The 23,351-nt window shown below is 46.4% G+C and overlaps 1 protein-coding gene across 1 annotated transcript; it reads left to right on the forward strand.

Moving 5' to 3' along the window:
• The first annotated feature begins 236 nt into the window (after positions 1 to 236).
• On the forward strand, positions 237 to 20,906 carry LOC137836466 (uncharacterized). Its single transcript, XM_068645167.2, has 6 exons — positions 237 to 463; positions 20,011 to 20,178; positions 20,257 to 20,361; positions 20,436 to 20,505; positions 20,580 to 20,675; positions 20,753 to 20,906. The coding sequence occupies exons 1-6, from the start codon at positions 237 to 239 to the stop codon at positions 20,858 to 20,860; spliced, it is 774 nt and encodes a 257-aa protein (XP_068501268.2). The 3' UTR covers positions 20,861 to 20,906.
• Positions 20,907 to 23,351: the final 2,445 nt, after the last annotated feature.

Genomic DNA, 23,351 nt, shown 5'->3' on the forward strand with positions numbered 1-23,351 from the left:
GGAAAAAGACTAAGGAAGACCTGACCCTGGTGGAGGAGAAGAAGAAGGATGAGCTTGCCCAACAGGCTCGGGTCTTTGCCACTCGCGAAACTGCACTCCTGCAAGAACTGAGCAGTCTCTGCTAGTCTGGAAAGGACGTCAAGGGTCAAGAGTATACCTATCTTGAGTTAAGAGTCTTGCCTTTGCGCACCAGGGTGGTGGAGCTGGAAGAGGAGGCCGAAGTGACCAAGGCCAAGATGGCCAAACTTGAGGAGAGGGCCACCAATCAAGAGGTGCAACTTGGCCGGGTGGAGGGTGAACTGACCCAACAAGCTGAAGCCTTCAAGAAAACTGAGGCAGAACTCATCGAAGACGTTGCCGATGCCTACCCGACAGGGTTCGAGGACGCCCTTGCTCTGGTTGCCTGCGTGCATCCTGAGATGGACACCTCACCCTTCGCGACGTCGAACCGTGTCGTAGATGGGCAAGTTGTGCCTAGGGCCCCTCCTGCTTAACTTGTGTCGCTGATGAACAATATCTTTGTAATAAATTATCCATTTGCCTTTAACTGCTTTGACTGTTTAACTGCTTGAGCTGTTTTCTGGATCTTGACCTGTTGAATGCTACTTTTCTATCTCGCCTTAACTTGCATTCTTCGTCTTTGATCATTAACTGTCGCGCCTCGTGCTAACACCTTTGACGAACGCTTGAACCTTAGGCAACACGCTTACCTACCCCCGACCTACCGTACTCTCTTCGTTAGGCAGCGGGGGTGTGCATACTAACCTATAACTGAACCCACCCCCATACCCAAAGCAGAGGGAACTCCTGGTGGTCGCTCTAAGAACCTGCTTCATAAGGCGTGGAAGAGAGAGACCTCCTAACTCACTTCACTCCTATCTTACTGAGTAAGGAGATGCTTTACTGATGTCGTTGGCGAGCCGTGTCCCTCGCGCTGACATTTTTGCTCCAGAGGGAGGCGCACTCCACGCTATCCCACTTCGAGTTTCCTAGTCCAAGGAGAAATCCGTGTTTGTCCCCTACCCGTACACCATGGGTTTGGGGAGAACTCACCTTCTGTACCACATTGTCTCCATTACAACGCTCTCACTCGAGAGAGGGGATGTTCTCTATGAACCATCCTGCCCAGTCTCGAGACTTCTAGCCCTAGGAGAAACTTATAACTGACCTCGTCCTTGCTGTATAAAGTCAAGGGAGGATTTAACTAGCGAACCTTACTTCTTTCCCCTGGCGTTCTCAGTCAAAGGGGGAGGGAGACGTTCTCTACGAACCATCATGCCCACCCTTGAGACTTCTAACCCATGGGGAAGGTTCTAAACTGACCTCGCCCTTGCTCAAAGTAAGGGGAGGATTTAATTGTGAGCTGCGTTGTTCAGCCTTGGCGTTCTCACTCGAAGGGGAGGTGTTCTCTGTGAACATACCTTTCCCGCTCTTGAGACCTTTAACCCAAAGGACAACTTATAACTGACCTCATCTCTGCTCAAAGGCGAAAGAGGATTTCACTAGTGAACCATACTTGTTCATTCTTGGTGTTCTCACTCGAGGGGGAGGTGTTATCTGCGAACCTACCCGTCCTGCACTCGGTGGCATTTTTGTAATTAAATTGATTTACAAATGCGGTTCTAGGGTAAGACCGCATTTGTAAATCAATTAAAATGATTTACAAATGCGGTCTTTACTATGACCGCATTTGTAAATCATTCTGAATTGATTTACAAATGCGGTCATACTACCCTAGAACCGCATTTGTAAATCAATTTTACCCTAAAAATTGAAGCGCGCCACTAGTTTTCACTTTCACTTTCGTCTTCTCCGCTCTTCGTTTCAGCGTTCTGTTTCAGTTCCCTTTGCATTGTAAGTTTCAGCTCTCTCCGCTTCAACGTTTGTTTTCGTTTTCGTTTTTGTCATTGTCATTATTCACTTCCTTGGCATTGTCATTTCGTTTCCTAACTCGTTTTTGGCATATAGCTGGTTACTGTTCTATTGGGTTTGCTGGTTTTTTCTGCTCCGCCACTGCCACAGCTTTCGCCACCGCCACAACTTCCGCCACCGCCTTCGCCTTCGTCTTCGTCTTCGTCTTCGTCTTCTGCTTCTGCCACTCCGATCACCATCAACCTAAAGGTTGGTGTTGTATTTAATATTTATTTAATATTTTGAATTTATATTTAATATTTTGAATTTATATTTAATATTTTGAATTTTTATTTTTCTGTATTATAATATATATTTAATTAATAACTAATACAACTTGGAATTTATAACTAATAACTAATATACCGCCCTGGTGGTCGGGTGTGATGACGTGGCATCCTCCTACAGTATAGGCGTGTTGACAAGGCGCCAGGTTGGCAGAAGGGAAGGAAGTCGGGGGGCTCGTGTAGTCGCCAGTTGTTGTATTGGCGTGTTCTGATTTCCAGCTTACCAGAATCGGCGATCGCCAGGTTAAAGATGAAGTTGCCAGATGTAAACCCAGGCGACCTTGAGATTGGAGATCGCCAGAGAAAGCACATCGCCGAAGATGAAGGAGAAACAGATTATGAAGGCGGCCGGCGAGACCACAGGGAAGGTGTATGAAGGCCCCTAACTCGCCAGTTCCAGTAGAGATCGCACTCCCGAGTTAGCTATGCACTGGGCAGTACCATGCATAAGTAACTTAGCCAAAATGAGAGTAGAAGCAGCGCCAAGTCAGGGAGCCTCCAGATGGTGGCACGTGTACAGTTGGATGCGAGCCACGTGTCCAAGTCTGTAACTGCCAGGAGAGAGAAAGCTACCAGGTATATAAGAGTTCTTAACAAACTTTCTGAGGTACGCACGTTCAGTTCATACACTTTACGCTTGCGAGTTAGAGCTGACTGTGAGAGAGGATTTGCACGGTTCTTGTTCTCTTAGTTTTTGGTGATACCGTCACTGACTTGAGCGTTGGAGTGCGATCGGCCGCAGCGGCGCCGCTCTGTTTCTTTGCAGGTTCTTGAGGTAGATCCCGAAGAGGAACGGAAGTGAGAAGCGGTGCGCACGTCGATCCTTTGACGAGGCAGTTTCCAGCGTTCCGGTCAACAGGCAGGATCATTAGGCGCCCACCGTGGGGCCGTGTAAAACTTGCTCCCATCCACAGCGTGAGTTCTTGGAGGTTTTCGAAGTTTTCTGCGTGGTTGTGTGCTGGTGCAACCATCGTTCGCTGTTTGTTTGAGTTTCGTTCGGTGAATTTGCGCTTTGTACCGTTCGTTTGGCTTTTCGATCGGTGGAGTGAGGTTTTCTGCTGCTTACGCGTAATCTGTTTGGTGGAGGTTCGAGTTCTTTCGCTTGTTTGGTTGTTCGCGGGGAAACGTTGGTTTCTGGTGAAGTTGTGGTTTTCTTTGAAGGCTTACGGTGTTCTTGAGTTTTCTTGCGCAAGTTTCGCGCTGTTTTCTCCGATTGATCGCTGATTCGTTCGTGGCTGAAGTGTTGTCCGCTGCATTCCTGTGATTCGCTGAAGTTCATGAGAAAAATGAGAAGCAATCGTTCCAGTCTCGTGGCGCCTGTCGCTGCTGAAGTCGACGCCGCCATGACCATGGCGCAGATGGCAGAGATGATGCGCTCGTTGCAGGCAACTGTGGAAGCCTCGCGCGTAGAGCAGGCGAGAATACATGAGGACCTGGTCGCCTCTCGCGCCAGGAACGAGGAGCTTAGCAAGGTGACTGAGGAGCTGCGTCAAGCTCTTCGGGAGCAACAAGGACGTTCTTCTGTTGAAGAGGTGGCGCCGTCGACGCCACCTCGTGTTTTCCCAATGCCTTTCGCTCAGGCGATTACCGACACGCCAATTCCCACGAGCGTGGTTCCGGTTAAAGCCGTCTTTACCGGCGTGGAGGATCCAGAGGCTCATCTGACCACGTTCCATACGCAGATGATGCTGTCAGGAGGGTCAGACGCGGTCTACTGCAAGATGTTCGTGAGTACGCTCCAGGGAACGGCGATGGAGTGGTTTGTGAGCCTGCCTAACGGCCACATAACCAATTTTCAACAGTTCTCGAAGATCTTCGTTGAGCAGTACATCGTGAATAAGGCACCGCCCAGGGTGTCTTATGATCTGTTTGATATAAGGCAGTACCAGGGAGAGTCCCTCAGAGACTACCTAAATCGCTTTGGGGCGCAGATGGTCAGATCACCGGCCAAGGATGAAAAAATGCTGGTCTATGCATTCAAGAAGGGCGTGCAGCCAGGACCATTCTGCGAAGCCTTGATCAGGGCTCACCCCGCGACATTTGCTGAAGTCAGGCGACTTGCGGTAGCTCACATCGCCGACGAGAGTGAAGTCGCCGAGAAGAGAGGCAGCGTGGCTCCCGCCAGGCCACGCGCCCAGACCAGGATCCAGCCGCAGAGGGTGCTGGAAACGGCGGCGGCGGCCAGGAAAGACCAAAGGACTCGCCACCCTTACGATAGGAGAAACAAGGGAAGAAGCCAAGCACGCCAGCAACCAGCACGCCGGGAATATAATCGCCCGCCTAAGCACAAATTTGTCATGGGACTAGCGGACCTGATCGCCATTCCTAACATATCTGCTAGGTTGAAAGCGCCTGAGAAGGTGGGCGACAAGGTGCTGGGGTCAAAGCCGGACGCCTGGTGTGAGTTCCACCAGTGTTTTGGCCACACTTTGGACTCGTGTTTGTCTTTAGGATACCAGCTCGACGATCTGGTTAAGAGCGGGTTCCTAAATGACTATCTGCTGGACAGGAGGACGGGGGGAGCGTTGAGTTCCCAGCCAGCAGGTGGAGAAGCCCAGCAACACGAGATGCCTATCCACGGGGAGATCCACACCATAGCAGGGGGCTTCTCAGGTGGTGGATGCACCGCATCGCAGAGGAAGAAGTACGTGCGATCGGTGATGACAGTGGATATGTTTGAAGATCACTCGCCGGAAGTGGACATTACGTTCACCAAGCAAGATCTTCGGGACGTTGTGCCTCATGACAACGATCCCATAGTTATTTCGTTGGTTACGGCGGGAAGGAAGGTCCACAGAGTTCTGGTGGACCAAGGAAGCTCGGCAGACGTGATGTTCTGGCCGACTTTCACGCAGCTGGAGTTGCCCCTTGACCAGCTAAGGCCCTATGGAGGGTGTCTATATGGTTTCGCTGGCGACCAGGTGGAGGTCAGGGGGTACATTGAGCTGAGAACCACGTTTACAGATGAGGCTGGGTCGAGGACGGAGAAAATCAAGTACCTCATCGTAAACGCCCCTTCAGCGTACAACATCCTGTTGGGAAGGCCCACGCTTAACAGGATAGGCGCCATTCCGTCGACTCGGCACATGAAAGTAAAGTTGCCGTCCATGGAAGGGGTGGTGATCACGATCAAGTCTGATCAGAAAGAAGCGAAAAGGTGCTATGAGAATAGCTTGAAAAACAAAAGATCAGTGAGTTATGTAATAACCACCCCACCTCCCATTGTGAAGCCCAGATCGACGGTAACAGAGGAGGCCGCCGGAAGAGATGTAGAGATGGTGGATGCTGGGCTAGGGGAGAGGAATGCTGACCTGGAGGAGGAAGAGGCGCGGAATTGTCCTGAGGAAGCAAGGGAGCAGGGAATCGCCAGGGCGGTTATCGCCAGGGCGGTTATCGCCAGAGAATCCAGGCCTAAACCTGTCGAGCAATGGCTCGAAAAGGAGATCGGAGGAAAAATCTTCAAGCTGGGAAGATCTCTGGAGGTCGAGCTCCAGGACCAGATCGCCAAGGTGATTGAGCGGCATCTGGACGCGTTTGCATGGTCCGCTTCGGACATGCCCGGAATTGATCCCGATTTCTTGTGCCATCATCTGGCGATGGACAATTTGGTGAGACCGGTGCGACAAAGGAGAAGAAAGTTCAACGAGGAGAGGAGGCAGGCGATCAGGGACGAAACACAGAAACTCCTCGCTGCAGGCCACATCAGGGAAGTCCAGTACCCTGAATGGTTGGCAAATGTCGTGCTGGTGAAGAAGAGTAACGGGAAATGGCGCATGTGCGTCGATTTCACCGACCTGAACAAAGCTTGCCCAAAGGATTCGTATCCTTTACCAAGCATTGATGCCCTGGTTGATAGTGCTGCAGGGTGCAAGTTGCTGAGTTTTCTGGATGCCTTCTCAGGCTATAATCAGATCAAGATGCATCCCATGGATGAAGAGAAGACAACCTTCATGACGGAGAGATCGTGCTATTGCTATAAGGTGATGCCGTTTGGGTTGAAGAACGCGGGGGCCACGTACCAGAGGCTGATGGATCGAGTACTTGCACCAATGCTGGGAAGGAACGTGCAAGCCTACGTCGATGACATGGTCGTGACCTCGCAGGAAAAAAGCAAGCACGTTGCAGACTTGGAAGAATTGTTCACAACGATCGCCAAGTTCAAGTTAAAGCTCAATCCGGAGAAATGCATTTTCGGCGTGGAGGCTGGAAAGTTTTTGGGTTTCCTCTTGACTGAAAGAGGAATAGAAGCCAACCCAGACAAGTGTGCCGCCATCTTGGCGATGAGGAGCCCAGCTACGGTGAAAGAAGTCCAGCAGCTAACAGGTCGGATGGCAGCCCTATCTCGCTTCGTGTCAGCTAGCGGAGAAAAGGGGCATCCCTATTTTCAATGTCTGCGGCGCAATAATAAGTTCGTTTGGACGAAAGAGTGCGAGGAAGCTTTCGTCAAACTAAAGGAGTATCTGGCGAGCCCGCCGGTTCTGTGCAAACCGCTGGCGGGAATCCCTCTCAGGTTGTATTTTGCTGTAACTGAGAGGGCGGTGAGTGTGGTGCTCGCCCAGGATCAAGATCAGGCTCAGAAGCCTATTTATTTTGTGAGCAAGGTGTTGCAGGGCCCAGAAACGAGATATCAGGCCCTGGAGAAGGCTGCGCTGGCTGTGGTGTTTTCGGCGAGGAGGTTGCGCCACTACTTCCATAGCTTCACAATACTGGTGATGACCGACCTGCCCATCCAGAAGGTCTTGAAGAAACCCGACGTTGCGGGAAGGATGGTGAAGTGGGTGGTAGAGTTGTCAGAGTTTGATATTAAATATGAGCCTCGAGGCCCGATCAAGGGGCAAATCTTCGCAGATTTCGTGGTCGAGCTCTCATCAGAGGCGACGCGGGTTGAAGGAAACGATTTCCGTTGGGTACTTTCAGTGGATGGATCGTCGAACCAGCAGGGCAGCGGTGCTGGAGTCATCTTGGAAGGACCCAACGGCGTGCTGATCGAACAATCTCTGAGGTTTTCCTTCAAGGCCAGTAACAATCAAGCAGAGTATGAGGCGCTGATCGCCGGAATTTTGCTGGCCAAGGAGATGGGAGCTAGGGTGCTGATGGCTAAGAGTGACTCGCTGCTAGTCACGGGGCAAGTAACGGGCGAGTTCCAGGCTAAAGATCCACAAATGGCGGCTTACTTGGCGTATGTGCAGGAATTGAAGAGTTCCTTCGCCTCCTTTGAAGTAGTACATGTGCCCAGAGAGCAGAATGCCCGAGCTGACTTGCTTGCTAAGCTCGCCAGCTCAGGCAAGGGGGGTAGGCAGAGGACGGTGATTCAAGAAACTCTGAAGACGCCGAGGGCATTCGTAGCAGATCACCTGGTCCTTCAGATAAGCAAGTCGACGGAGAGAGCAGCGAGAAGCCATAAGTCCTTGACGCAAGAAACTCTGAAATCGCCGAGAATTAGAGCATGTCGAGGGGAGAAGGTGAATGTGATGCAGGTCTGCGCCTCCCATGAGCCAGACACTTGGATAACACAGTACAAGCGGTGCCTGGCAGATGGTCTCCTCCCGCTGGATCCGACAGAAGCTAGGAAGGTAAAGAAAAATTCCAGCAAGTACACATTGATTGATGGCGATCTATACAGGTTTGGGTTCACTCACCCACTCCTGGAATGTATACACGGCGAGAAGTGCACGAGAATCATGGCGGAGCTCCATGAAGGTATATGCGGAAGCCACGTGGGGGGTCGAGCTCTGGCCGCGAGGACTCTCCGTGCAGGCTACTACTGGCCATCCATGAGAGAAGATTGCAAGAAGTATGCCCAGTGTTGCAAACAATGCCAGCAGCACGCCGATTGGCATAAGGCACCTCCCGAGGAGTTGAAGTCGATCTATAGCCCGTGGCCGTTTCATACTTGGGGAATCGACATCCTGGGACCTTTCCCGCTGGCGATCAGGCAGATGAAGTACTTGGTGGTGGCGATTGAGTATTTCACCAAGTGGATTGAAGCAGAACCAGTGGCCCAGATCACCGCACACAAGATCGAAGGTTTTGTATGGAAGAACATCGTGTGCCGGTTTGGAGTGCCTAAACGCCTGGTGTCAGATAATGGGACGCAGTTTGCAAGCCACCTGTTGAAGAAGCTTTGCGAAGGGGTGGGAATTCAACAAGTGTTTGCATCCGTCGAGCACCCTCAGACAAATGGCCAGGTGGAGTCAGCTAATCGGGTGTTGTTGAGAGGTTTGAAGAGAAGGCTTGAGAAAGCCAAGGGAAGTTGGGCTGAGGAGGTGCCCCGTATAGTCTGGGCGTACCACACCACCGAGCAGTCAAGAACCCATGAGACCCCGTTCAGCTTGGTCTATGGGTGTGATGCCATGATTCCGGTGGAGATCCAGGAGAGCTCGCCGAGATTCCAGAACTTCGTAGAGGAAGACTCGAATGAAGAAAGAAGGCTGAACCTGGATCTACTGGATGAGGCCAGGGAAGAGGCGAGGTTGAAGGCTGAAGCTGTGAAGAGAAGGGTTGAACGAAGATACAACTCGAAGGTGATGCCAAGGCAGTTTAGAGAAGGCGATCTGGTGATGAGGAAGGCCCACCAGTACGAGATGGAGAATAAACTGTCACCCAAGTGGACTGGACCGTTCAGAATAACCGAGACGCTCGGGAACGGGGCCTACCGCTTAGAGACGCTGGAAGGAGGGGCGATTCCTCGCACCTGGAACGCCACACACCTGAAGTTGTACTATAGTTAAGAGCTTTGTAAGTAAAGACAAACACAAGTGTCATATTACAATGTCTCTGATGAAACAGTTTCAAGGGGGCACTCTTTTTTCCCTAAGGAGGGTTTTTAATGAGGCCACCCAATAAAAGAAGAGTTTTCGAAGTATAAGGCGTTTTCAGATTGCATGTTTGCTATTTTCCAAAAGTTTTGAAGAAAGACCTTGTCACTTGTAAGTGATTTAAGGCAAGAAAAGATATATCGCATGCTTTCAGTTAAAGTTTTTAAGTCCTCATCGTTTTTCGGCGATTGGAGGCATCAGTTAAAGTTTTTAAGTCCTCATCGTTTTTCGGCGATTGGAGGCATCAGTTAAAGTTTTTAAGTCCTCATCGTTTTTCGGCGATTGGAGGCATCAGTTAAAGATTTAAAGTCCTCATCGTCTTTCGGCGATCGGAGGCACCAGGTGAAAGACCTCAACGCCCTCGCGCGTTTTGAGGCAAGTTAAAGACCTCCTCGCCGTCGAGCGAGTGCAGGCGAGAAAGAGAAAAAGTCCTCCGTGTTTCTGGGGGCGAGAAGATGTAACCCCTGGGGCAATGTAGAGGCAAGTTAAAGACCTCCTCGCCGTTGAGCGAGTGCAGGCGAGAAAGAGAAAAGGTCCTCAGTGCATCCAGGGGGGAGGAGATGTACACCCTGGGCAAGTTGAGGCACCAGTTAAAGTCCTTCTCGCCGTTGAGCAAGTTCAGGCAAGTTAAAGTCCTTCTCGCCGTTGAGCGAGTTCAGGCGAGATTAAAGACCTACTCGCCGATGAGCGAGTTCAGGCGAGTTAAAGACCTTCTCGCTTACATGCGAGCTTAGGCAAGATAAAATCCTTCTCGTCTCGAACGAGTTCAGGTATGGCGCGGAGGGTGGAAGAAGTTTGGAAGGTGGCTAAGGTAGGTTCGAGGAGAACGCCTAGTCAGCCGGTCTTTGTTCTGAAGTCCAGGAGGGTAAAGGGAGATCCCAAAAGGCGTCTCTGCTCCCATGCAAAGAAACAGTTGCCAAAGCATGAGGCTAGGGAAAGCTGATATTACCAAGAGTTCTTGGCGATCGGGAAGAGTTCAAACAGCAGCGAGAAGGTTAAAAGACCTGTTTGATAAGGCAGGTCGAGTGGGACGGTGTTTTGAGCCAATAACTGAGTCACAGTTCGTTGCTTGAAGGGTATTCTTACGATAAGGTTAGTTGCCTTAAGAGTACAAGTTGGTTAAGGCGATTATTGCTTAAGTTTGAAGTGGTTCGAAGCAGTTAAGTCAAAGGTCGTATTTGCAAGATCGTTAAGTTAAATCCGACAAAGTTAAACATGCAAAGAAGGTTAAAGCGCTTAAAGAAGGCAGGAGAGTGAATACCCAAACTTTGTCATTGAGATAAGTATTTGTTAAAGGCACACATACACGAGTTTTTACAGAATAATACAAGGGAAATCATAAAAGTAGCAGATGAAGTGGAGTTGATTAGTCTTCAGCAGGAACGACTTTTCCATCTACTACTTCATTGTTCAGTGACACCAGGCTGAGATCCAGGTCGGGGAATAGGCAAGCGAATTGTTCCCGCGCAGCTTCGAATCCAGCAGCCAGAATCTGAGCAGAATTTAGCTTGAGTTCTTCAATTTGCCCCTGAAGTTCCTCAATCCGCTTCTTGAGGTCTTCAGTTTGCTCTTTCAGCTATTTATTCTGCTGTTCCAGCTCTTCAACCTGTTTTTTAAGTTGTTCGTTGGTCTCTTGAGCCTGGAGAAGGTCTTCAGTAACCTTCTTGGATTCCGATTGTGCTTGGGCCAACTCAGCAGCCACCTTTCCCTTCTCTTTGTTGGCCTCGACGAGATCAGCCATGGCGTCGTCCCTCGCCTTTTCTACTTGCCCAAGTAGTTTCTCTCGGTCGATCGACCTTTGCTCCAGTTTTTGCACCTTAGCGGCGTCAGCTTTCATGAGAGCCTCCAGGTCGACCGCCTTGGCACGAAGAGGCACAATTTTGCTTTCCAGCTCGACCTTCTCTTGGGCAAGTTGGTGAACTTTGCGGCGAAGGTCAGTAGCCTCCTTGCGCGCCAGCCTGAGCTCGGTATTCATTGCATCCTGCACTCGGGAGTGTTCGATTTCTGCGAGCGTCAGGCTGAAGGACAACTTCTCCGCCTCGATCCTCATAGTGCTGTTTTCGGTTTTGAGGTTGAAGAGGTCGTCCTGAAGTCTTCTGGTTGAACCCTCCACAGCCCTGGTTATGATCGCAGGGATGTCCTCTGCCATGGTTTTCAGCTTGGCGGTTAGAGGCTCCCACATCCTTGTGACCTCAAGGGGGAGGTTTGCGGCTTGCAGAGGCACCAGAGGCGCTGTGGGGGCTTGTTGTGGGTTCTCGTCGCCACCTTCCTTAGCAGGTTCTTCGGTAGTTGCTTCTTGGCGTGGCGACGGAATCGGGGATTCGGTGATCAGAATCGGAGAGGTATGAGCAACCTCATCCCCGATTGGAGCATTTTCTGCAGTTGAAGCGTTTGAAGGGGGTTCCCCTCCAGCTGACACATACGGCGTAGAGGCGCTTGGGGGGTCCTCCAGGAAATTTGGCTCTTGGGCCTCAGCTGCAGGTGGCGCAGTGGCCAGTGGAACCGCTTGGACTGGTGAGGAAGGAGCCTGTGGTGTTGGCGATGATGGGGGAGGAGCAGGCGTCGATGGTGGTGTTGAGGATGGAAGAGGGGGTGGAGCAAGTGGTGAAGAAGGTGCCACCCTCTTCCTCTTCGTAACGAGGCCATCCTCGGTGACCTCGTCATCCTCTTCTTCCTCCTCATGGATGACTTGAGGGGCTTTCCTTTTAGGTCTCTTAAGGACCAATTTCTTGCGTTGGGCGGGTTCCTTGGGTGGTGATCGCCCTTGGACAATGGCGGCCTCCACCACCGAGTTGGGCACCGTTTGGGAACCCGCCGCCAACCCATGGTTTCGGGCGAGCGCCTTTAGTTCGGCGAGCATGTTCCCGGGCAACATGTTGTCTGCATGGGACGAAAATGCATGGGTTAACTCAAGGAAAACAAATAAGCGCATAAGGTAAAAAACAGCAAAACAGATGGTATGTGCAGGAAAGGTAAAGCCAAAGTCTTGTGCATAACGCACAAGACGCCCAGAAACAGCTAAACAAGAAGCGATATCAAGACAAGAGTTTAACGTCCTAACCTATTCGAATTTCTAGCTGATCTTCGTAGAATTCGAAGCATATCAAGGTGGTGGTAAGGAATGTTATATTGGCGTCCGCCACCTTCTTCCAGAAGAGACAGAGGTCTCTATCCAATGCTCCCATGCTGTCAGGACTTCTGGGCCTCCTGAAGCAGCTCTTGGATTCCTTCTTCCCCTTGTCCACCCAGTACAAGGGGAAGCCATCGAGGAGGGAGGCGTCCTTGTCGTTCGCACGTATTTGGACGAACTTCCCCTTCCAGTCTTTGTACGATTGCTGGAAGATGGTAAAGATGGACCTCCCAGCAATCGCGTTCAAGCTGACCCACAGGCGCTCTCCTGGGTGCTTGGCTTCGAAAAGGAACAAAAACACGTCCACCGACGCGGGCAACCCCAGGTGGGCGCACATTACTTGAAAGGCTCGAACAAACGCCCAGCTGTTGGGGTGAAGCTGGGCGGCAGCAATGTTGAGCTCGGTTAGAAGTTCCCTCTCGAATCGAGTAAAGGGGAACCTGAGCTTGACCTTCTTGAACAAAGTCGTATAGACAAAGCAGAAGGGCCCGTCGGCGCTTACTTTGTCATCAGCACACACGGGCAGATCGGCGGGGCAAGGCAGCACCATCATCTTCTCGTCGTGCTCCTTGTGAAACGATTGATAGATCTCGTCCCCCTTGGTTAGCCGCAAAACTGCTCCTGCAGTATTCACGGAGGATGTCTCCCTCAGAAGGGTCGAGTTGGCCCAGGGATACAAAGTTTTGAAGTCGGGCAGGGGAACGGGGGCTCCTCCAGCGTTAGGTGGAGTCGCCTGAGCCAGGACAGGTTGGGAAGACGCAGGCCTCTCAGCCTGCGAAGATGAAGCGCCACGAACTTGAGTTGAGTCGTGTGCTTGTGAAGGAAGGTTTCGTGCTGAAGGAGGAGGGTTCGGGGTAATCTTTGTGCGAGTCATGATAGCAGCTGCAAAGGAAGAAGGAAGGAAAAATGATCAGGGGGTTACAGAGGCTGACTCGATCGTAGAAGGAAGGTGAAAAACGAACGAATGTAGGTTCGTTGCGACGATTGACAAAGCCCTAAGTTACGCAGAAGGAGAAATGGAAAAACAACCCACAGCGTATGCACCAAGCAGTTACAGGATGATGCAAATCGGTGAAAATGAAAGGAAAACCAGCAGATGAAGGAAAGTAGTTACCTTTCGATGATCAGGAAGACGAAGCAGGAAGATGGTGATCTAGAGTGTTGGAGAGCGTTGAGAGTTTTCGCAGAAGGAAGTTAGAGCGTTGCAAGCACGAAGAAAGTGATGGAACAGTGGAGCGAAATGGGTTTAAGGGTTTTTCGAAATGGTTTTAGGAAGCGCAAACGGCAACTGAAGAGAGCCGTTGATGAAGCCATGTGTCGGGCGATGAGTGAGGGGTTTGGTGGAGCGTCAGAGCAGCAGAAGGTACAACCGCTTGGAATTCCGCGACAGTGCCACGTAGATCGGTGTTAACGAAGGCTCTTTCAGTCTTTTCGCTAGACAAGTCTTCACTTAAGACTGGGGGGCTTGTGTACCGCCCTGGTGGTCGGGTGTGATGACGTGGCATCCTCCTACAGTATAGGCGTGTTGACAAGGCGCCAGGTTGGCAGAAGGGAAGGAAGTCGGGGGGCTCGTGTAGTCGCCAGTTGTTGTATTGGCGTGTTCTGATTTCCAGCTTACCAGAATCGGCGATCGCCAGGTTAAAGATGAAGTTGCCAGATGTAAACCCAGGCGACCTTGAGATTGGAGATCGCCAGAGAAAGCACATCGCCGAAGATGAAGGAGAAGCAGATTATGAAGGCGGCCGGCGAGACCACAGGGAAGGTGTATGAAGGCCCCTAACTCGCCAGTTCCAGTAGAGATCGCACTCCCGAGTTAGCTATGCACTGGGCAGTACCATGCATAAGTAACTTAGCCAAAATGAGAGTAGAAGCAGCGCCAAGTCAGGGAGCCTCCAGATGGTGGCACGTGTACAGTTGGATGCGAGCCACGTGTCCAAGTCTGTAACTGCCAGGAGAGAGAAAGCTATCAGGTATATAAGAGTTCTTAACAAACTTTCTGAGGTACGCACGTTCAGTTCATACACTTTACGCTTGCGAGTTAGAGCTGACTGTGAGAGAGGATTTGCACGGTTCTTGTTCTCTTAGTTTTTGGTGATACCGTCATTGACTTGAGCGTTGGAGTGCGATCGGCCGCCGCGGCGCCGCTCTGTTTCTTTGCAGGTTCTTGAGGTAGATCCCGAAGAGGAACGGAAGTGAGAAGCGGTGCGCACGTCGATCCTTTGACGAGGCAGTTTCCAGCGTTCCGGTCAACAGGCAGGATCAACTAATAATTTATATATTTGTGTGTATTTTGAATTTTTGTATATAATTTCTATTTTCTTAAATTTATATTATATATTTAGTTAGTTGTTAATTACATTTTAATAAAAGTTTTATGTTATGTTAGTTATTGTTACTTTTAGAATAGAAATATCGTGTTTGGATTGAGTCCGGGGGTGTTCGACCCTCGGCAAATGTGTGAGATTGAATAGAATACTAATTATTAGAAAATCCTAACTATATTCCAGAATATATAATGGATTGAAGTTGGATTAATGCTGTTCGTATAAGTGATGAGTACGAAAGGGGAGTAGAGGAATTTATACAATTTGCGCAGCGTAATGCGATTATTAGTGGTCATGATGGAGCAAAGATCAGGTGTCCGTGCGTTAACTGTTTGAATGGAAGGATACTGGATGTGAATATCATGAGGGAACACCTGCTGTGTGATGGGTTTCTTCGATCTTATACAACTTGGACATGGCATGGTGAATTATTAAATTTACCACGTGTTTCCGTAACTGAGGAATATGTGGGTTCTACCATGGATGAAGCAGTACACGATGATGGAGATGACGATCGATTGGAGGACATGATTCGTGATGTGGGAGCTGAGTGTTTTGCAAAAGCGCATGGATATGAAAGTATGTCAAAAGATGCAGAAACTCCTTTGTATCCTGGATCAACTAACTTCACACGGTTGTCGGCGGTGTTAAGATTGATGAATTTGAAGGCAATAAACGGATGGACTGATAAAAGCTTCACGGAATTGCTCCAGCTGTTGAAGGATATGCTTCTAGAGGGAAATAGTCTACCTAATCGTAATTACGAGGCCAAAAAGATTCTTTGTCCAATGGGTATGGAGTACAAAAAGATACATGCATGTCCTAATGATTGTATATTATACCGGAAAGATTTTGAATTGTTGAAAAGTTGTCCGAGGTGTGGGTTATCACGTTATAAGTTGAAACAAAAAGATGATGATTCTATTGATGACATGGAAAAGCATGGACCCCCAATGAAGGTTATGTGGTATCTTCCCATCATTCCAAGGATGAAGCGTTTGTTTGCAAACCCAGACGATGCTAAGAATCTTAGATGGCATGCAGATGAGAGGAAATGCGATGGCATGTACCGACATCCAGCTGATTCTATTCAATGGAAGAAATTTGATGATGACTTTCCAGAATTTGGTAAAGAATCAAGAAATATCCGACTTGGTTTAGCTACAGACGTTATGAATCCGTTTGGTAATATGAGTACAAATCACAGTTCATGGCCTGTATTACTAGTTATTTACAACTTACCTCCTGGATTGTGCATGAAGCGAAAATACATGATGTTGTCTATGATGATATCCGGTCCGAAACAACCAGGGAATGATATTGATGTTTATCTAAGTCCCCTAATTGAAGATTTGAAGTTAATGTGGGACCAGGGTGTCGAAGTATTTGACGGATTTGCTAATGAAACTTTCAAGCTTCATGCCATGTTATTTTGCACCATCAATGACTTTCCGGCATATGGTAACTTATCAGGTTATAGTGTTAAGGGTCACAAAGCGTGTCCAATATGCGAAGAAGACACTGCTTCTCAACAATTGAAACATGGAAGGAAAACAATATATCTTCGGCATCGGAGGTTTCTTAGAAGTCATCATCCTTACCAGAGGTTGAAAAAAGCCTTTAATGAACACCAAGAGGGTAGTGGTCCACCAACTCCATTAACCGGTGTTGAGGTTTACGAAAAGGTAAATAACATAGACCACACCTTCGGTAAGTCCAAAAAAAAGTCATCTGTGACAAATATTTGGAAGAGGAAATCAATCTTCTTTGATCTTCCGTACTGGTCGAGGTTAGAAGTCAGACATTGTATAGATGTAATGCATGTTGAGAAGAATGTGTGTGATAGCTTAATTGGTACACTTCTTAACATTAACGGGAAGATGAAGGATGGTCTAAATGCTCGTTTAGATTTGATTGAGATGAACATACGCGGCGAGTTGGCACCCATAGAAATGGGTAAGCGTACATATTTGCCCCCAGCCTGTTACACAATGTCAAAAGATGAAAAAAATTAGTTTTTGTCAATGTCTAAAGGGTGTGAAAGTGCCACAAGGACATTCCTCAAATGTGAAGAGTCTAGTGTCAATGCAAGATTTGAAGTTAATTGGGTTGAAGTCTCATGATTGTCACATCTTGATGCAACAGTTGTTGCCGGTAGCTATCCGTGGGATCTTACCAAAAAATGTTAGACACACCATAACCCGTTTGTGCTCATTCTTCTCTTCCATCTGTTGTAAAGTCATTGATCCCTCAAAACTAGATGAACTTCAAAATGAAATTGTTGTTATCTTGTGTGAATTGGAAATGTTTTTTCCTCCGTCTTTTTTTGATATCATGGTTCATCTAGTGGTGCATCTGGTAAGAGAGGTTAGATTGTGTGGACTAGTGTACTTAAGATGGATGTATCCTGTTGAGCGGTATATGAAAATTTTGAAAGGTTATGTGAAAAATCATTATCGTCCAGAGGCTTCAATGATTGAAAGGTACATAGCTGAAGAAAGTATTGAATTTTGTTCAGAGTACATGACAAAAGCAAATCCAATAGGTGTTCCAGCTAATTCATGGCACCACTGGCGTTCTACAACTAAATGTTTACGTGGTGTGAATATTGTAAGCAAATCTCGATCAGAAGTCTTGCAAGCACATTTGTACATATTAAATAACACAGATGAAGTTGTACCTTACATAGAAGCTCATAAAGCCATTGTGAAGGCAAATAACCCAAGACAAGCAAAGAAATGGGTCTTGATGGAACATAATAGAACTTTCATGCCTTGGTTTAAAGATGAGGTGTTCAAGGATTCAACGGCATCAGAGACCTTGACTTGGTTGGCTGCTGGATTGAAGTTTGATGTCATCTCATGTACAGCGTACGAAGTGAATAATTGTATATTTTACACGAAGTCCATGGATGAAAAGAGTACAGTTCAAAATTCTGGTGTTACTCTTGAAGCCGAGTCAATGCAGTTTTCGACTTCGAAAGATACAAATCCAGTACTTGGATCAATGGCATACTATGGGTTTATAGAAGAGATATGGGAGATTGACTACACTAAGTTTTCCGTTCCGGTTTTCAAGTGTAAATGGGTTGACAATACAAGTGGTGTTAAAATTGATGAATCAGGATTCACACTAGTGGACTTTCGAAAGATAGGGTATCGAGATGAGCCATTTATAATGGTTCAACAAGCATCTTAGGTTTTCTATGTGAAAGATCCTACATCAGAACATTGGTATGTCGTTTTACACGGGAAAAAACAAGGGGAAGCCATAGATGATATTGAATATGGCGAAACTCGTTCATTCACACCAATGATAACTAATAAAGATGATGATGTACTTGATGATGTACATGCAACCTGTAAAGACCACAGTGAAGGAATTTACATATAAACATTCAACCCACATGCAACATGTAAATAAACATTTAGAATTTTTTGTATTATTTTTATATGATTTTAATTCGATGCACATTAACTAATGTTTGTTACCTAATTTTTTTAACAAAGACATGGATGACGACCAGACTCCAGACAGACCTCGATCTGGACGAGGCAGTAGAGGACCTACTAGATTGAAGCGTCTTGCATTGAGACGTGCTGCTGGTGAGAAGACACATGTTGACATTGACGTCAACACTGGAGTGGCTTTTAGTCCTAAGGCAGATGAGTTTATGAGCTATCTTGGAGTTGTTTCTTGTGAGAGGCTCTCCATTTTGATTAATTCATGGGATGAGGTTTAAGAGGTTGATCAGAACATGCTATAGGAGGATGTTCTGGTAAGCTTTACATTATTATTGTTATCATATAATGCTTTTTAATATTGATTAATTAATTTTAATTTGATGATGTTATTTTCCAGGCAAACTTTGACATTCCTGATGTGGAACCGCTTCGATCAAAGATATTATCCAATATTGCACTTAAATTTCGTACCTTTAAGTCAAGACTGACTTCGAGATACATTTTTGGCGACTTTAAAGACGAAAATCCATGTTTAAAGTACCAACATATTGATGAAGAGACATGGCGTCTTTTTAGAGAAAGCCGTGAAAATGAGGCTTGGATGGTAAGTGAAGTAACTTTTTTGGTTATATAACATTAATAAGTTTATCTTATTTACTTCAGTTTGTTTATTTCAATTATGACAGGATCGTCGGAAGAAAGCTCAAGAGATAGCTTTGAAGAATCTTACCCCGCACGTTATGTCTCGTTCGGGGTATAGAAAACTTAAGCAAACACTGATGGTGGAAAAGGAGAAATCTCAACAGGGGACGTTGTCTGAGAATGTGGAAACAGGGGTCACTTCTCCTCCATCACCACCTTTTCGCCATGTAAAATGGAAGAGGTCCCGAATTAAGAAGTCGGGTGCACCAAGTTCTGAGCAATCCGGTTTTATAATCGAAAAAATTGTAAGTTATTTTTGTTATTTTCAATTTTTTTAAAGCATTAATTATATTAATGATTGAAAATATGATTTTTGTGTACTCTTGCAGGATTCCTTGGAATCCGACGGTAAATTTGTTGCTGAAGGTCGTCACGATATCCTGGTTGAAGCAATTGGACGACCTGAACACTCTGGTCGTGTTCGTGCCGCTGGACAAGGGGTCGGAATTAAACTTTATTTTGGAGTTTCAGAACGACAGCCATCCTCCTCCTCCAAGAAGGAAACTCAAATGAAGAGTAAGTTACGTGAAGAAATAATGGAGGAGATGAGAAAGGAGACTGATTTGATGTGGCTGGAGATGAAAAAGGAGAATGATCGAATGCGACAAGAGTTTCTATCGCAACAAGTTTGTGCTGAGCCGATTGAACCCCTTGTTAGTCCCACTCCCAAGAGCACAAAGGGGAGTTGTGCGGCTCCTCCAACATCAGGGGATGATATCAATGGGCAGACAGAGGATTGTGAGCTACTGGTAGTGGGTGGCAAACTTCCTCGGGTGGTGGCACTTGGAAAAGTCTATACAAACGCCACCACCTTACATAACGTTCCTCTCTCCCCTGATGTGGCGAAGGTAACAGTTGAAAAAGTACGATTTCCTGATGCTCGTGTTCCACTACCTTCAGATGAGGTAACCACTGTGGCCGATGCATTTCAGACATTCGTTGCCTGGCCCAGAGAGCTCATTCGATCTATGCCCGAACCTCATGTAATAATTTCATTATATTATTTTTTATTTATATTTATATATTACATATAATTTAATACAAATGTTGTTTATCTTGTAGAAACCTTTTCAACCACCAAGTCCGAAAAAGAAGCGTGAGGTTCCAGTTGACGATCCTGTGGCTTCCCTACGTCTCATTGCTAGTCAGATTGGCAATGATCCTTTTCCAGTTCCGTGGGATAATACATTTTTTCAAATCAACACTGAACTGCCACTGATGATTTACAACACAGATTTATCAGAATTTATACCTGGGAAACAGGAGCTCAATATAAGTATAATTCAATTTTTTATGATGTAAGTATCTTTACCTATTATTCAATTTACTTTATGTTAAATTATTATTGATTATGTTTTAACTAAAAACTTGTAGGTTTTTGCGTAGAGTCTGTATCACTGAGGGGAAGGAAAATATGTATGGATTCTTACATCCTGCATATACTAATCCCGTTGGACCAAACTCAACTGAGACTCAAGCATACATCACTAACATCCTGGAAAAAGAGGGAAAACAAATTTATTTATGCCCTTATATTAATGAGTAAGTTTAATTTTATGTCATCAATTATTATTATTTCATGTTTTAAATATTTACTAACTCTTTTCAATGATCATATAGGCATCATTGGCAGTTACTTGTCTTATCAATGGTTGATAAGACTGCTGTGTGGTTCTGTTCCCTACACAAGAAGATGCCCACAAAATTTAAGGATATCATTGATACGTAAGTATAGTATAAACTTAACTTTGTATGTTACTAATTAACCATCTACTAACGAGGTTTTTTGTATTAACCAGTTCATGGCGTGGATATAACATCCTAAAAGGTCGATCCAGTTCAAATAATTTGAACTACATAAGAGTAAAGGTTTGCAATTTTTTTCTTTCTCTATTATCATTGTTTATCAATATACTAACATATTACTTTTTATTGAATTATAGTGTAATAAACAACCAGGAAGCTATGAGTGTGGCTATTACATTATGCAATGGATGATTACCATTATAAGACTAGGTGTTAAAACTGGTTGGAAAGAGGTATATGTTAAATCATTTTTATAATTCTTGAACATATATATATCTAGAAACTAATTTATGTCAACTTTGCAATGCAGTTATTCACAGAAGAAACACCAATGAGTGAGGAAGGCATTTCATATGTTAGAGATTCTTGGTCCACATATTTCATTAATTTTTATAACTCTAGCATAGGTAAACAATAGTGGTTTTATTATATGTAATTTGATCACTTGTAAATGTACATTTTGATGATTTCAATTGATTACTACATTTCTGTATTTGTCTGGCTGGGTTTGATCATTATGCAGGTTATTTAAATATATGGTTTCTGCACAAAACAGAGTGTATTTTTAAAAAAAAACACTATTTACAAATGCGGTCATTTACTAAGACCGCATTTGTAAATAGTGAATTCGCATTTACAAATGCGGTCTTGGTAAATGACCGCATTTGTAAATAGTGATTTATGAATGCGGTTTTTACCAAGACCGCATTCATAAATCCTAAACCCCAAACCCACTCCCTAATTCAGAATAATATACAAATGCGGTTATTTTAGGTAACCGCATTTGTAAATGTGATTTATGAATGCGGTCATAGGACCGCATTTGTAAATTCCATATTCACGAATGCGTGCTGATCAAATGCGGTTCTATGACCGCATTTGTAAATTCAAAATAGCCGCATTTGTTTTACATATCTGCACTAGTGTAAGTAGTAAGGGAGGCTAGGGGGGAGTGTAGATAGGAGTTAGGAGGTGCCAAACTAGGAAGGAAAGTCACACTTCCTTCTTGCACTAGTTGGCGCCGAATTTGAGTCTCATTTGAGGCACATTTGGCTTTCCATTTCAGCACCTTATAGGCTATAAATAAAGGTGCTGCCCTTGTACAAATCGGATTTGGAATTTAAAGTAGAGAGACTATACTCAAATTTAGAGAGAAATTGTGAGTCTTGAGTCTTCTTCTTCCTTTGCCTTATCTTGTGAGCAATGGTGAGCTTCAAGTGGCGGCACTCCTTCACTTATCTTGGAACAAGGCTCCAAGTGGCGTGAATTGCTTCTCCAAGTCTCAAAATCCAGCAAGCTCCTTTCTATAAGTGTTCTTCTTTCATTTCTTCAATTTTCATTCGGTAGTTTCTTAGTTTCTAGTGTTTCCTTTCATGTTTACCGATTGAAATTGTGTTTCCAGCTTTGTTTCCATTTTTCTGTTCGGTGCAGTAGCTTTCCTTTCATTTCTGTTTGGTTGTTTTAATTTTGTTCTTCATTCTTTGTTGTTGATTCCATTTGACAATATATGGACCTCCATATGAGCTTTGGTTTGGTGCAAAGTCTTGGTGAGTTCTTGAATTAGAACATTGATCCAATTCTAAGTAAAGTGCCATTTCATGACCAACTCAAGTTGCTCCTAAGAATGTCAAAGAATCATGTATTCTTGTTGTTGCATTCACATCAACTAGGGACTGACTAGGTACTCCTTCAGCTTGAGGAACGCCTCCTCGCATTCCCAGGTCCATATGAACCTGTTGTTCCTCCTTAGACACTGGAAGTAATGGTGACCCCCTTCTCCTCTAGCTGATACAAATCTAGACAGAGCAGACATGCGCCCTGTCAACTGTTGCACCTCCTTCACTGAAATCCCTGGGTGGTGTCGTAAGTTCTTGCTCTTCCACCTCACATTCCCCTGCCTGATTCCACAGATCCTTGCGCAATTCCTCATTGGTTCTGTGCAATTCTTCGTTTCTTACTTGTGACGCAGCCATATCAACCTGGATGCGTTCTTGATCTGCTCTTGATGCCGCCACCGCTTCTTGGAGGTCCTCCATCACCTCCATTTGGTGCAACGGACCCTTGCCTCGTGTTTCTCATCTTGATGGATCTTTCTTCTGTTCTTGTGAGTGGGACAATGTTTTAAATCGTGCCCCATGGTGGGCGCCAAATGTTCCTGCCGGTTAACTCGATTGCCTTCGCACGTCTATGACGATCACACGCCCAATTCTCTCTTCCTTCGTTCGTGCTTTCCTTCGATTAAACACTTGAAACAACAAAGACAAAGGGGCGCCCTAGAGGCTGTTTGCACTCCGACGCTCAAGTCAGAACTGGGCTAGGAAACACCAAAACATTTAGTCGTAAAGCTTTGTGTAATTTGTGTGTGTATTCGCGTAAATGTTGCGTACCTTATTAGGTTTGGTACTACCCTTTATATACACTAGGGTTTCCGCTAACCACAATTAGGGTTACTGAGGGTGTGCCCCAGCGCCGCTATGACCTACTCTTACGGTAATCTAGCGCGTAGGGATCCCTTACTTGAGTGCAACCTCTAACGGGATGACCACCTGGGTACCAACTTGTGCACCTAATCTTTGGGGCCATCCGTCGTGGGAGTGCCATAGCTGTCACGTGCCATGCATGCATTTTACCTATGGAACGTAACCCTCACGGGCCTTAGCTCCTCCAGTGGCTCTTTACTTGTGCTACGCCTGAACGCGTCATTCACGCCACACACATGGACCCCTCGTGACCTAGGCTCCTCCCTACTGATAACTGGTGTATGGTCTGGGATCCACCTCACGTGGCTCAGCTCTGCTGTTTGAGTCACCGATGTCCGATGTCACTTCGCCCTCACTCTGTTGCCGAGGTCACATCAGCACATCCTGGTGATCGACGTTTGACCACTCTTCGGTACCTTGGCTCACGTG

Source organism: Phaseolus vulgaris, chromosome 4, assembly GCF_051622355.1.
Source record: "Phaseolus vulgaris cultivar YP4 chromosome 4, ASM5162235v1, whole genome shotgun sequence".
NCBI lineage: Eukaryota > Viridiplantae > Streptophyta > Magnoliopsida > Fabales > Fabaceae > Phaseolus > Phaseolus vulgaris.